Source organism: Cebus imitator, unplaced genomic scaffold (assembly GCF_001604975.1).
Source record: "Cebus imitator isolate Cc_AM_T3 unplaced genomic scaffold, Cebus_imitator-1.0 Scaffold112, whole genome shotgun sequence".
NCBI lineage: Eukaryota > Metazoa > Chordata > Mammalia > Primates > Cebidae > Cebus > Cebus imitator.
Genome location: NW_016107427.1, coordinates 2,596,490 through 2,611,815, shown reverse-complemented (window position 1 = coordinate 2,611,815; position 15,326 = coordinate 2,596,490). Strand labels below are relative to the sequence as shown.

Sequence of the window (15,326 nt, the reverse complement as noted above, 5' to 3'; positions counted from 1 at the left end):
ACACCCAGATTAAGACGAATGGCCATTTAGGAGGATGTGGACCCTGGGTGCTTGTGCTGGTGGGCTAAGGATAAGACGGAGGTAAGCGGCGCGGCAACGGGCTGAGCCGCCCCGAGGCAAGGCTGCACCGCGGACGGCGGGAAGAGCGCGGCGCCTGTGGAGGCGTCCGAGGAGGGCGGCGCTGGGGACCACGAGAGTCGCCAGCATCGCTCGGCCTTGGGCCCGAGCCCTCAGCCACCGCCCGAAGGAGGGCGGGGTTCCCGGAGCTCTACCCAGAGGCTCTGCGCAGGCGCGCCCCGCCCACCGGCGCACACGGGATAGGGCTGCGACGGAGGCGGATTCTGGAGCTCCGCCCCCCGGAGGGGGGTCTGCGCAGGCGCGGCCCCGCTCTCCGGCACACGGGATAGGGCTGCGACGGGGGCGGATTCTGGAGCTCCGCCCCGAGGGGTCTGCGCAGGCGCTGTCCCGGCCAGCTGCGCGTTTGTCGGCGGTCAGCTGCACCCTCTGTGTTACCGTGCGACCTTCTGACTCCGCTGGCCTCACCGCAATGGCGGCTCTGAGGGCCGTGGTGGCCTCGAGGCTCGCTGCGGTAGCTGCATTCGCATCGCTGTCCCCCGGCAGTCGGACGCCTTCCCTGTGCGCAGCCCTTCACCGCTCCGCGCCGCGCCCCGGGGCCAGGGTCGCGCTGGTGAGTGGACGAGCGTGTGGGGTCACTTCCCGCCTCCAGAGATCGGCCCCACTTCCTAGGTCAGCTCCCGCCGCCCAGGTCGGCCCGTTTCCCCCGGGTCAGCTCCCGCTCCTCTCGCAGGTGCTGTCTGGATGCGGAGTCTTCGATGGGACCGAGATCCACGAGGCCTCTGCGTAAGTCCTCAGGGGCAGTTGGTCCTCCACCGCGGAGGCCTCGGGAAGGCATCTCTACCTGTGCAGTTTACTCTTTCGGAACAGTTTAGAGAAAGTATGTATTGTATTTTATCTTTTACATTTATTCTTTGAGACAGTGCCCAGTCTGTCTCAAAGAATAAGTACAATGGTGGCAGTTGGCTCACTGCAGCCTCTGTTTCCTGGCTTCAAGCGAGCCTCCTGGGTTCAAGCGATTCTTCTGCCTCAGCCTCCCAAGGAGTTGGGACCACAACTGTGCACCACCACACCCAACCACCCAACTAATTTCTGTATTTTTATTAGAGCCGGGGTTTCACTGTTGGCCAGGCTGACCTCAAGTGATCCACCCGTTTTGGCCTCCCAAAGTGCTGGGATTACAGGCATGAGCCACCATATTTTAAATAACCTATTCCTGGGTGAAAAAGCAAAAACGAATGGCAAAACCCAGGAAGACACTGAGGAAGAACAGTTTTTAAGTACCGCATATTCCGTCACCTAGAGGTCGTCACTCAGCATTTCACTGGAGTGTTTTTCAGGACACGCACATTTTGCAAACATTGAGCTCATGCTTACCGGTGTTTTGCAAATGTTTCTGATGCCTGGGAACTGATTCCCACTCACTCGGTTCTCAGCATCATGGTTTTAACAGCGGCATGGTATTCTGGATCTTAGATTATCGTATGTGTAACTGGTCAGCTATTGCTGAGTGGGTGGTGGTCTGATTTCCTATTTTACTGGAAATGACTGCAAGCCAAACTGATCGGACAGGAGGCCACCACCTGCCAGGTGTCCGTAGTTTCATTGTGGTTCAGGGTGACCTGGAGAGGGGAGAGCTGGGTGTTGGTGAAGGGGTGTCAGGCTACGGAGAGGGCCTGAGGCTGGTGGCTTTGTGGGCCGCCCGCCCCACGGGGTTAGAGTTGGCACTAGGCACAGTGAGCTGGGGGGCAAAGGGCCAGGATGTGTTTCATGATTGGGCCTTGAGGTGAAAGAACTGGTGGGACAGAAAATAGCTTGAGACCTCCCAGCAAGGTTGGCGTCTGGGGTGTCTGGGTGGATTACTTATGGGTAGCGGAACCCGGGTGCCAGGGCCAGGTCCTGACCTCTCCCTCTGGCAAGTCATGGCACTTCGTGCCTCGGTTTCCTCCTCCACATACGGGGCAGTGAGGGCGGGCTTAGTGTGTGGGTGGGCTTAGCGGGCTGTCTCCTGTTGGCACCAGGGATTGCAGATGCCAGCATGAGCCCTCGTAATGTCAGCTGTCGTCCCCAGGAGGCGCCTCTGTTGCCCTTGGAGAGGTGGAGCTGCTTGGCCTGTAGTGTAGCTGGGTCTCTGTGTCCCCCTCCATCTGTGATGTGAAAGTTGGGGGAGACTGGAAATTGAACTAAGTAGTGACCGAAAGCCCCTCACACCCTCTCAACATGTGGCACTCTGTGCACACTGCTGCTGCTCTTGGTGCCCACAGCGAGCAACTGGAAGAGGGCAGCCAGGCCCTGGGAGTGCCCAGCAGCTGGGGACACGCACGCTTCCAGGCTGTGCCCTCAGTGGCATCTCCTGGCCCCCATGCTCCAGTTGGGACCAGCTGGTCTCTGTAGCCTCCTTCCAAGGGTCTGTAGTCCTCACCACCAACCCACAGTGAATTGGAATGGGGGACGAGGGGGACGTTTGGCTTGGTATGGAGCCAACTGTAACTTTTGGCAAAGCAAGTAAGATATTAATGTACATTAGGAGTTGACTTCTGGCACTTAGCTGAAATGCTGCTTTTAGAAATGTGTTAACACAGGTCTGGGTGGGGTACCTTGTGAAGAGTTGTCTCTGGTTTTCTCCCGGGCAGGATCCTGGTGCACCTGAGCCGTGGAGGCGCCGAGGTCCAGATCTTTGCTCCTGACGTCCCTCAGATGCACGTGATTGACCACACCAAGGGGCAGCCCTCGGAAGGCGAGAGCAGGTGTGGAGGTGGGATTGAAACTTGCTCCCGGTCCACCTCCCACTCGGCAGCCTTTGCTGCTGGCTTCGTTGAAGCCGAGTCTTGATGCAAATGAATGTCCTTTTGAGCAGCTGTGCTCTGGCTGTTCTGGACGGAGTGCTGCCGCGGCTCAGTCATATCTCCAGTACTGAGAGGGCAAGTGGCGATGCCGACCGTAGCACTTCTGCTGAGTAACGCTCTCCTGCCTTGGTCTGGAGCAGAGATGGTTTTCTCAGTTTGGCTGCCCACCTTTTTCCCCTGTCTGGGCTCCAGATCGTTTTTGCTGGTTCCCAGCAGCATGCCTGTCACTACGGTGTGTGGTTCTGGTCTGTGTGGCCTGAGGTCTGTTTCCCTTGCCTGTCCTGCCCAACAGCCCTGGGCAGGCCATTCCTAGGTGCCTTCCTGGCTTCGGACCGTGAGAGGTCGGGCTGGAGATTGGAGGTCGGGCTGTGCTCCTCCCCAGTGGGGCCCCTGTGGTTTCCTTTCCTGCCTGGGACCCTGGCTTCTGCACTTGTGCCTTTGGTCCCCACACCTGGGGCTAGCAGCTTCTGGCAGTGGCTGGCCCTCGAGTGGCTTCGCTGGTCCTGAGTTGTGGCTTCCCTTCCCTGCTGAGTCTCACCATCCTGATGGATGCACAGACTTCCGTCTGCTTTAGACACTCGGAGAGACTTCCACTTCTGGTGGGCCTTGACGGATGGCGCGGAAGATTCAGAGCGATTTGGCGCAGGTTATGAGGTGCTGGTCTGAGGAGCCCAGCACAGATTTAGCGTTGCGAGACCCATGTTGCCTTTTCAGGTAGTAAGCAGACATGCTGACCTGTAAGTGAGTCCCCGTGTGGCTGACAGCCACGCATGTGGAGTGTGTCGTCTGTGGTCTGTGCCCCACCCCGGTCGACAGTCCTCCACCTGCCTGTTCAGGCTTTTTGTCCTGTGCTCTTTCCCAGGAATGTTTTGACCGAGTCTGCAAGGATTGCCCGTGGCAAGATCACAGACCTGGCCAAGCTCAGTGCAGCCAACCATGATGCCGCCATCTTTCCAGGAGGCTTTGGAGCGGCCAAAAACCTGTGCGTATTTGAGCTTTGACGTCTTCCGCTTTCTGCGTGGAGCAGATGGGAGGGGGGTGCACACGCCTGCTGTCCAGTGTGGGCCATGGAGCGGTAGACAGGAAGGGGGTGCTGACAGGAGCAGCCTCTGGGTGAGGTCTACACAGCGCACCTGCCAGCTGTCTGATGTGATTAGGTCTACACAGCGCACCTGCTAGCTGTCTGATGTGGGCAGCGCAGTGGTGGATGGCAGGGGTGCTGACAGGAGCAGCCTCTGGGTTTAGGGTCTGAGCGGTACATGACCCTGCTCTCTGATTCTGGGAGCTGTTCTTAGGGTTGGGCCTTAGGTAGCGTTTTAGCAAGATTCACTTTTTCTGCTTCTCTGCTCTCTCATCGCTGAGCATTCCTGGTACCCAACAGCTGTAAGCGTGGGTTTGGGGCTCCCTCTTATCTAATCACCATGCTGGTGGGCCTTGTCACATTGAAATCAGCCTGAGTATTTATTCCTTGCAGACACCAGTTTTCTCTCTCTCTCTCTTTCTGTTGCCCAGGCAGGGGTGCAGTGGCACGATCCTGGCTCCCTGCAGCCACAATCTCCTGGGCTCAGGCCAAACTCCAGCCTCACCCTCCTTAGTAGCTGGGAGTATAGATGCATGCCGCCATGCCCATGTTTTCATTTGATTTTTTATCTTTTGTAGCCATGTATGTAGCCAAAAGTGGTCTGGAACTCCTGGGCTCAAGTGACCCTCCTGCTTCGGCCTCCCAAAGTGCTGGGATTACAGGCCCGAGCCAGCACGCCCAGCCCCGATTCTCTTATAGAACCTTACAGTGTCAGAAATTGGTTTTCTTCTTGGTAGTCAGGGCAGCCGTCCTGTCAGGAAGAAGGGAGGCTCCAGGCTCTGCTATTCGGCTTGTTTCCACAGTAGCAGGAGCATCAACTGTGGCCATCGGGCCAGCGCCCATGTGGTGGCATCCTTGAGCTCTGGGTCCTCTTTCCCTTCTCTGTGTGTGTCTCTCCCTCTGCACATTCTCTCTTGGCACCACCCCCATGGCCCTGCCTGCGAGCTGGAGGTGGTGCCCGGGACAGCTCTGCCTCCTACAGGAGCACTGGCCACAGCTCTGTCACCATGTCTTGAGTGTGCAGGCGGCTTCTGTGCCGCTGCATGGGTGGCAGTCCCAGCAGGGCCGGCCCCGGTCAGCAGCTCCTGTTTCGAGGGCGGGCTGGAGCCTGGTTGGCTGCTCGCCCCGCCCTGGGCAGCCCACACCCAGAGTCGAGGGGCAGGCAGTCTCCAGCCGAAGAACCTGCCCTTCCTTATCTCGAAGCCGCAAGGCTGCGCCTCGCCTGCGCCTGCGGGTGTCAGGAGGCCTCCCTCCTCAGACTCCAGCCCTTTTCTCAGCGCCCTTGGCCGTGCACTCACCCAGCTCCCACTGGAAACCCCACCCTGGCCTCCCATCCTCCCCTCTCTTGAAAGCCAGCGAGCCTCATTGGTGCGCCCATGCCCCTGACCTCATGCAGCCCCACATCAGGCTCGATCTTTTGTCCACTGTCCCCACATCACCACCATCTCCATGAGGCTGCCGGCGGGAGACGGGCAGGGAGCAGCCTCTGTCATCAGGTTGCGCTCCCAACACACCAGCGTTTCCTGAGAGGACGAGCCGAGTTCACAGACGGCCCAGCCTCGCCTCTGACTGCTGACACTGAAGTGGGGAGTGCTGGGGCAGCTGGAGGCTGCGGAGGGCTGTGCCCTGGCATGGCCCTCCATGTTTTGCCAACCCAGAGGCACAGGCCTGAGGCATGTGGAGGTTCTGGGGTCAGTGGGCCTTGGCCTTGGCATTCAAGGGATTGATGGGCCCTGTGTGCCTGAGCGTTTGGGTCCACGTCCCTTGGGCAAAGCTCCCATTCTTACTGACCTGTCCAGAAGGCGGATCTGGGCTCCTGGCGAGCCTGCGTGGCCACCGGCCCAGCCGTGCTTCCGAGGCGGCTGCCATGGTAGCATACATGGCAGGGGATGATGCCTGGTGGGCATGAAGCCCATGGGGGGCCACCTCCTCCCCTTCCAGCCCCAAACCTCTCCATAGTGCTGCTACCAGGTTGTGTGTTTCCAGAGAGACTTGGTGTGTGTGGGAACGTGAAACACTGACCCAGCGGCAGCATCTTCAAGCGTCCTTCCAGGCCTTGCCACCTTTACTTATCAGCGTGGTTTCCAGATGTTCGCCACAATTTCACAGCAGCCTGGAGTGACTCCCTGAGCGAGTCCCTGCTGGTGGCCGGGCAGAGGGTTTCCGGTGGTCGTGCTTGTTTTATGAGCGCCCTGGAGGTGTGCCTGGCCTGCGTGTTCATAGTGCGGCACGCTCTGATGAGCTCTGCACCTTCCGAGGCAGCCAGCATGGGGACGGTGGCACCCCACTGCCTCCGGAAGATTCCCAGTGCTCTGCCAGCAAAGCTGTGCGGAAAATGCCAGGGCAGAGGACTGGCATGCATGCGGGGTGTCGTGTAGCCCGGGGGCGGGTTGGTGGGAACGTGTGTCGCCTTGTAGATTTGGTGTCATTGCTAAATCACATGCCCCATGGGCAGTGTGGGGAGACCCCCCACAGCTCCTGCTCCTCAGCCTGAGGTGTGGACACTGGTGTCGCAGGTGGACTAGTGTTTCTTATCGAGTGTGCTTGTCTTGTCTGGAGGCTGACAGCGTTGCTTTTCTTGGAAACTCTCCTGGAGTTTTTGCCACCCCTTTGTTTTAAGGAAAAACTCACGCGCGTGTTTCTCCTCCTCCCTCCCCAACAGTAGTACACACAAAAGGCTCCTATGAGCAGGTGGGAGGGGTTCAGTTCCAACAGTATCCACCTGGGGTAGCGTCTGATCCCACGACTCTGTCCCCAAGACTGCCCTGCAACACATACCAGTCTGTAGGCTGAGCCTCTGGAGCTGACCGATTGGCTGCCAGTGGGGGTTCCCACGGCCCCTGCTTGCTGGAGTGGCTCACTGAGCTCAGGGAAATGTGGCGGTAGCATTCTCCCCCAGGGAGTGGGGCCTCTCTCAGGACAGGGTCTGAAGACCACAGTCAGAAAGGCGGGGAGCAGTACGGTCCTGCCTTGGGGCAGGTGAAAGGTGGCGGGAGGTCAGAGGCTGCCTGAGGTCTGACAGCCGATGTCGGAACAGAAACAAGAGCTATGGGAGTTAGGAGCCGGGGCCCTGCCTGGAACCGGCGGCCGCATCTCAGCACTGCAGCCTGGGCTCTGCCAGCTGCTCTGGAAGGCACCGGCTCATGGGCCCTCTCGGCCTGGTGCCCTCCTGCTCCTGCCCACCTCCTGATCCGCCTGCTTTCCGGGCTGCTTTCTGCTTAAAAAACAGGAAAAGATGTTAACATGAAATGCATATCTATAGCCACGTGCCTATCCTTCACTGCCATTGACTGAGGGTCCGGAGCTGTGTCTAAGAAGCCCCCCAGGAAGCTAGACCTTGGTTGTGAGGCTGTCTGAGGAGGCCTTTTCTCTCCTGGCAGGAGCACATTCGCCGTGGACGGGAAAGATTGCAAGGTCAATAAGGACGTGGAGCGTGTTCTGAAGGAGTTCCACCAGGCTGGGAAGCCCATCGGGTGTGTACGGGAGCGGGGTGGGGGCGGGGAGCGGGGAGCGGCCCTGCGGCCTCCGGAAATTCACAGATGCTTTTCTTGTTTTAACTGACGGGATTTTACTCAATGTCACTGGTACTTAACAGGAAGGAGATGGCACACTGCACTTCCCTCATGGAGACCTGGAATTCTCTCGGCTCCCAGAGCCATCCCTAGGCAGTGCCTCGGGACCCCAAACCTTTATCAGACCCCTTCTCCTGAGAAGCCCCTTAGCCACGGCATCCGCCGCTCCTCTGACTTCTTTCCGGTCACTGCAGCACATGGCCTGTCCCTGACGCCGTCCACTCCCAGCTGCCTCCCTCCCTCCCTCCCAGGGAACCACAGCCAAACACGCCCCTTTGCCCCTTTGGGGGCCTGACAGCTGTGGGCCGCACCGCAGGTTGCCAGGGGATGAGGCTGCTGTTTGATGAGGCCCTGCCCCTTCTGCTGTCGCCCCTGGGTGGCCGTGAGGTGCTGGGCAGTGCAAGTCACTGAAGGCCCTGCTGTGGGCACAGCACCTGGCACACAGAGGGCCTCTTGGCTAAGCAGGAAGGGGTTCCTGGTGAAGCAGCAGCAGGTCCCAGGGGTGGGTGCCTGGCACACAGAAGGGCTTCTGTTGGCTGAGCAGGAAGGGGTTCCTGGTGACGCAGCAGCAGGTCCCAGGGGTGGGTGCAGTGGGGCCCTCAGCTGCAGGCCCGTGTGGAGCAGCCGTGGCCTGTGCGTCGGGTTGGGATGTGTGCCCGCCGGCCTGCACTTGAGAGGGTGGTATTGCAGGTCGGAGGGCGGCGAGGCTGCTCCTGGCCCACTGTGCCTCCTTCCATAGAAGGGGGTCTGCTGTGACCGATAAGTGCAGCCATGCTGCCTGTTGCTGGGTCACAGACCATCCCACACCTTGGGGCTGGGCAGCTGCATGTCCCTCTCTGCGAGTAGACTTCGGCCGCCCTGGACTCCCACCAGTCTGGGGTGTCCCAGGGGCAGTGCTCAGCCCACAGCGGTTGGGGCTCTCCTGGTGGCTGAGGACACCTCACTCTCAGCCTTGAGTCACCTGGTGCTGCCTCCACCACGTCTCGTGGCCGCAGCCTCGGGGCAGCTCAGGTTCACAGGGGGCGAGGTCCAGGATGGCAGGGCCCGGGTGGCAGAGCTGCCTGGGGTTGTGGCGTGGGTCATGTCTGTCCTGCAGGCCGTGCGGCCTGGGTCCGGTGCCCGCCTGACGTGTGTTCTTGCCTTTCAGCTTGTGCTGCATCGCACCTGTCCTCGCGGCCAAGGTGCTCAGAGGCGTTGAGGTCACCGTGGGCCACGAGCAGGAGGAAGGCGGCAAGTGGCCCTACGCCGGGACCGCGGAGGCCATCAAGGCCCTGGGTGCCAAGCACTGCGTGAAGGGAGTGGCCATATCCTTCCTGGCAGGTGGGCCCGGCCTGCTGTCACGCTTGTCCCTGAGACGTGTGTAGGGGCGCCCCCCTCCGGGCTGCCTTGGCCTATGGCTTCTTCACCAGGGGGCCTCTTCAGTGAGAGCTGCACCTGCTAGTCGGCCAGTGGGGCCTTCCCCGGTTGGCACTGCAGCCGTGTCTGAGGGCATAGGGCAGATGGCTGTGACTTCCCAGCTGGCGCCGGGTGGGCCACAGACACCTGGCGGGCACGCAGCTCTGGTGTGTGGTTGGCAGGTGGTCCAGGCCCCCTAGTCTGATTGTTGAGTCTGCTCAGCACCCCCAGGCAGCCACAGTCAGTGCCTGCAGGATGCAGCAGGCAGTACCCTGCAGGGGAGCCTGTGGGACCTCAGGATGCTCTGGCCTGGGAGGGTGAGGGAGAGTGTGTGCGAGGGGTGGTGGGACAGGGACCGGGTGTGCAGGGCCAGGGGCTTCCTGAGATGCTGGAGGAGGGGCTGGGTGTGCAGGGCCAGGGGCTTCCTGAGATGCTGGAGGAGGGGCTGGGTGTGCAGGGCCAGGGGCTTCCTGAGATGCTGGAGGAGGGGCCAGGTGTGCAGGGCCAGAGGCTTNGGTGTGCAGGGCCAGAGGCTTCCTGAGATGCTGGAGGAGGGGCTGGGTGTGCAGGGCCAGGGGCTTCCTGAGATTTGGGAGAGGGGCCGGGTGTGCAGGGCCAGGGGCTTCCTGAGATCTGGGGAGAGGGGCCGGTGTGCAGGGCCAGGGGCTTCCTGGCTTTGTTTGGGTGGAAGTCCTCAGGCCAGTTTGGATGGCCAGGTGATTCCAGCCAACCTTGTGGCCTCCGGCACCTCCGGTCGAGGTGTGCCCCCAAGCCCTGAGATGATGAGCCCAGAGCACTGGTGGGGCTACAGCCTAGGGAGACTGGGAGGGAGGCCCTGCCTGGACCCGGGAGAGTGTCCACGTGGGCCCAATTCAGCGATCAGAACGGCCCAGCGTGCGGAAGGTACTAGGGTGGGTAGACTGGGCCCGGTCCTTTGCCGGTGTTGTGTAGACTTTGGCCCGGTCCCTTGCCGGTGTTGTTCTAAAGGCTGCGGTTCCTCTTAGCAGAGCAGCTTTTTAGTCCCAGGCAGCTTCGGGGCCTGTCTCCCTCCCTTCGGCCTTGCTGTCGGGCAGGAGCGCAGGGCGGGCCTGGCCCCCGGCCTCTGTTCTTGGTTGTTGTGGAGGCCCGGCCCGGGTTGCATGTGGCGTTGGGGAGGCTCGGCCTGGCTGGCCTGTCCCGGTCGTGCTACCGGTTGCCCTATTGCCTGCTACCCTGCGGCGTGTGGACCGGCTCCCCCCGGGCCAGCAATTCACCTGAAAAGTGGGCGCCGCCCCTGCCTCCCTCGGTGTTGGTGAGGACCCCTGGCGTGTTTGGGCCCCCATGGCGGGCAGCTCCTGGCCATGTGTAGGTGTTGGGCTTGTGTGGTGCTGGCTGAAAGGGGTCCTGGGGCAGTGCCCTGTGTCCTGGAATTCCCGCTGCCACCTTCCTCTAAAATGCATGTGAAGGGAGCAGATCCCTTCTTACTGAACAGCATAAATCATACAGAAAACGGGGTCCTGCCAGCACAGACTACGGGAGCAAAGTTCCCCTGTTCTGAGTTTTCTGAGAACAAAGTTCAGATGCGTGGCAAGGGCTGCACTGGGAGCGGTGGCGGGGCAGGGCGCCTGAAGTCCCACGGGTCTGTCGGTGGTTTTTTCCTTAACTCTGCACACGAAGCTCATGTGGACCAGAAAAACAAGGTGGTCACGACCCCGGCCTTCATGTGTGAGACAGCACTCCACCACATCCACGATGGCATCGGGGCCATGGTGAGGAAGGTGCTGGAACTCTCCGGAAAGTGACTCGCAGGACGAGGCCCAGCTTGGCGCCTGGACTCGGCCTCACCCCCGGCCGAGGAGCTGTGTCTGCCTTCCATCCAGCTGGGGGCTGTCAGCCCCTTTTCTCCTGAAACCTGCAGGCGCGCTCTCTGTAAGGAGGGCGCAGCGCAGTGGACGGGGGCGCTTCACCCTGGCGTGGCTGCGCTGCTCTCACGTTGAGGGGGGCCAGGGGTGATTCGTTCTCTGCCACGGGGACTCGCCTGTGTCCCCAAAACAAAGCGCAGCCAGCTTTTCTAGAAATAGAGAATTCCCTGTCTGAGGTTTTACAGCTCAGGTTACTCAGGGTTTGGAAGGAAGAACGTGTTTAGGTTTGCAAGTCTTCTCATCAGGAAGCCAGAAGTACCACACTGATGGGCCGTTAAAGGTCGATTCTCTAGTCTGGAGTGGCTTTTGAGTTAATCAGTGTACGTGGTTTCTAAAGCAGGCAAACCCTGCAGCCGCAGCGAATAAACACCTTCCCTAAATGGAAACCTCCCACAGCTGCGTTTCAGGCCTGCTGAGACTGCTGTGTGAGGAGGGGCAGTGAGGTTTCTTCAATGAGTCTCAGTTCTCTTAATTTGCAGGAAGAAAGGGAAATTGCAGCTCCTCAGCCCCCGAGATTGACCTTGGGGAGTGACCGTAGCATAGGTCCCAGGCCGCGGGGTTCAGGAGTGGCAGAAGCTTGCAGACGTCCAAAGGGAAATAAAGTGCATTGCATTGGACTCTGCTGCATTCATCTGTGTGTGCAGGATTGTTTTGGAGGAGAAACATTTGGGGTGGGAGTCAGGTGTCGGCACACTTCATTCGGTGTCCAGTATCCCTTGCTTTTGGGTCTGTCTCTGCCTGAGCAGCCACAGGGCCAGGCCAGCCTGCGAGGCCCTGAGCTCGGTGGGTAGGGGGCTGCTGCAGCGTTGAGGTGGGGTGGGAAACGCTGCCCTGGGTACCTGCACGCTGTTCTGTGTGTCAGATGCTGGGCCCGGAACGGGTGGGGTGTGTGTGTGCAGGCCCTGGTCCCAAAGACTCAATGCACTGGCACCCGCAACACCCCCTCAGCCCTCCCTGCCGTGTGGAATCAGTGAATTCATCCACTGCCTTGAGAGGGCGTGGGGGTCCGTGGGTAAGGCAGGAAGGTCCCCGTTGCACCCCACCTCGGGTCTCGGCCTGGCACTTCTGGTTCCTCCTCCACGGGAGCTGGGTTCTCCTGTGGCCTTCCTCTGGCGGCCTGACGGGTGCCCATGCCCACTGCCCACGCCCGTGACACTTGCCCTGGGGCCAGGATTACCCTGGTCCAGCCAGACAGCGGAGGAGCCTCCCACATCCAGGGTAAGGTGGGGCTCCTCACTTTCTATAGGCTTGTATGGACACATTTTGTGGGAGGGGCCCCGTGTACCACGTGTTTATTCACATGTGCGTGAGTGTATGGCCTTCATTTCGAGGTTTCCACACAGCAAATTCGCAAAAGCATTGCTCAGGCCTGGAACGACCTCACGACCCTTCCCCCTGCTCTGTACCTAATAAATACACACGCTTACGGACGTCTCCTAGGTGGCGCGGCCCCCTGAGCCCAGCTGCTCCTTTCCAGCTCCTCTGTGTCCTGTGTCTTTGTTTCTCGGCTCCAGCGACTCAGCACGGCTGCAGGGGACACCCCCTGACCCAGTGCGGCTGCAGCCCTACACATGCCTTTATTTATTTGAGACAGTCTTGCTCTGCCACCCATCTCTGCAGTGGTGAGATCATGGCTCACTGCAGCCTCTACCTCCCAGGTTCAAGGGATTCTCCTGCCTCAGCCCCCTAAGTAGCTGGGACTACAGACACACACCACGGCACCCAGCTAACTTTTGTATTTTTAGTAGAGATCGGGTTTTGCCATGTTGGCCAGGCTGGTCTCAAACTCCTGACCTCAGGTGATCCACCTGCCTCGGCCTCCCAGAGTGCTGGGATTACAGGCGTGAGCCTCTGTACCCCTCCAAAAGTATCTTTTAGTAACAATGTGCTCCCAGTTCACTAACTGTCCCTGTGCCGCTGCTGTCATTAGCTTCACTTACCCATAAGCATAGGACATTGTTATAACTTTGAACAAACTTCTATGTGTTAGATCAATTAAGATTAATGGGCAGGCACAGTGGCTTACACCTACAATCCCAGCACTTTGGGAGGCTGAGGTGGGAGGATTGTTTGAGGCCAGGAGTTCAAAACCAGCTTGAGCAACATAGTGAGACCCCATCTCTCCAAAAATTAAAATTAGCTGGGCATGGTGATGTGCACCTGTGGTCCCAGCTACTTGGGAGGCTGAGGTAGGAAGATCACTTGAGCTGGGTGATTGAGATTGCAGTGATAACACCACTGCACCCCAGCCTGGGTGACAGGAGCTGTGACAAGACTCAAGAATACGCTGGGCGCGGTGGCTCATGCCTGTAATCCTAGCACTTCAAGGCTGAGGTGGGTGGATCACCTGAGGTCAAGAGTTCAAGACCAGCCTGGCCATCATAGTGAAACCCCATCTTAAAAGAAAAAGAATAAGAAAAATAAAAGCATGTGTTCCCCTGCTTGTTCCTTCCCCAGCACTCTCCCCTTTATGTAAATCCAAGTTTCTGATTTGTACATTTTTTTTTCCTCTCTAAAGAACTTTTTACACCTTTTGCAAGGCAGGTCTACTAGTAACATATTTTCAATTTTTGTTCGTCTAAGAAGTCTTTACTTCTCCTTGACTTTTGAAGGATAATTTCACTGGATACAGAATTCTAGGCTTATGGGTTTTTTCTCAACACTTCAGGTTCACTGTCTTCTTGCTTGCACAGTTTCTGAAAAGTCAAAACTAATTCTGTAGGAAATAATGTACTCTTTTCCATAGCTTAGGGGTCCCTCCTCCCACACCTGCTGGCTTCTTTCAAGAGTGTTTCTTTAACTTTCTGCAGTTTGAATACCAAAATGCCTAGGCGTGGATTGTTTGGGCGTGCTAGTGCTTTTAACCTGCTCTAAAACACAGGCAGGACTTGGTCCCTGGACAGCCCCCTAGCAGGGCAGATGGTTCCGGGCTCACCCAGGCTGCCGGGGTGTTTCCCTGCAGGAAGGGTGTGGCTGCAGAAGCCTCCAGGCTCCTGCTGGATCTGGAAGCCTCCCTGCCCCCGTGCCTGCGTTGCTTGCCTGGGGCCTCCCGCCCTTGGTGAGAAAGGCGTGGGTGGCGGCTGAGGGAGGGGCAGGCTGGCCTTGCACTGTGCTGCTGTGTAGATGGGTGCCTGGCAGCCTCCCTGGGCACAGCTGTGAAGGAGACTGTGTCATCTCCGCCAGCCTCAGTCACCCCAACCCTGAGAGCCAGAGGCCACCCTGGAGGGGAGGAGCTGGAACTCAGGAAGTGGACCAGATGTATACCAAGGAGTCATTGGCCAGCAGCAACCACCACGTGGCTTCAGTGGCAGGGCAGCCTGGGTAGACCAGGCCAGGAGACCAGCCAAAACCAAATGTCTGAGTCCCAGGGTTGTGAGCAAATACGGCCACTAACAAAGTCTCTCCGTTTCAGGCCACACAAGGTGGCTCACGCCTGTCATCTCAGAACTTTGAAAGGCCAAGGCGGGTGGATCACGAGGTCAGAAGTTCAAGACCAGCCTGGCCAAGATGGTGAAACCCCGTCTCTACTAAAACTACAAAATTTAGCTGGGTGCAGTGGCAGGCGCCTGTAATCTTAGCTACTAGGGAGACTGAGGCAGGAGAATTGCTCAAACCCAGGGGACGGAGGTTGCAGTGAGCTGAGATCGCTCCACCACACTCCAGCCTGGGCGACAGAGTGAGACTGTGTCTCAAAAAAAAAAAAAAAAAAAAAAGTCTCTCAGTTTCACTCAATGTCACATCCGCGGGGCCTGTCCATGTTGCAGCATGTGTCAGAATTCTCAGCTTATGGCTGAAAAATATTCCACTGTGAGTGCGGGCCACATTATGTTTGCTCATTGCTCTGGCAGTGGACGTGTGGGCTGGCCCATGAGTTAGCTGGTGTGAAGAACGCCGCTGTGAACGTGGGTGCCCGGTGTGTCCCTGAGACCCACTGTCACTTCTGGGGCCGTGCCTCTGGCAAGGTGGAATTGGCGTGTCATGGGGTCCTCCTGGCTTGAGGCCCTGCCTCCCTGTCTTCCCCAACAGCCACACCGTCTGACATCCCTGCAGTGCTGCACGGGCTTCCCCACGTCCTCGCCAACACTCGCACTGTTTTTGTTGATGATGGATGTGAGGTGGTTGTGGGGCTTTCTTGCCGGGCCCTCCCGGGAGCTGCTGTAGGCCTCTCGGGTCATTTCTTGGTGCTTTTGCTGTCCTCACCCATGAGCCAGGCTGGGCGCCATGTGATGGGACTCCCCTAACCATGGGCACTGTGTATATTCTCCTTTCTTTGTGGAGCAGCTGCCAAAGGCAGGACCTGGGCTGGACCCGGGGGCAGTGGGGTCCCGGAGCGAAGATCCACCTCTGGGGAGCCCGGCTGGCATCGCACCTGGGCCCCTGCTCTGGGTGCCAGTGCTGCCTGAGGCTGTGGTGAGAGCCGAGCGGTGCCCTCTGCAGCCCGCTTTCCCAGGGAGGT

General features: G+C 59.1%; 1 protein-coding gene across 1 annotated transcript; it reads left to right on the top strand.

Annotated features, from left to right (window-relative positions):
- The first annotated feature begins 436 nt into the window (after positions 1–436).
- On the top strand, positions 437–11,487 carry GATD3A (glutamine amidotransferase like class 1 domain containing 3A). Its single transcript, XM_017538705.2, has 7 exons — positions 437–688; positions 809–861; positions 2,709–2,822; positions 3,784–3,903; positions 7,383–7,475; positions 8,722–8,878; positions 10,622–11,487. The coding sequence occupies exons 1-7, from the start codon at positions 548–550 to the stop codon at positions 10,748–10,750; spliced, it is 807 nt and encodes a 268-aa protein (XP_017394194.1). The 5' UTR covers positions 437–547; the 3' UTR covers positions 10,751–11,487.
- Positions 11,488–15,326: the final 3,839 nt, after the last annotated feature.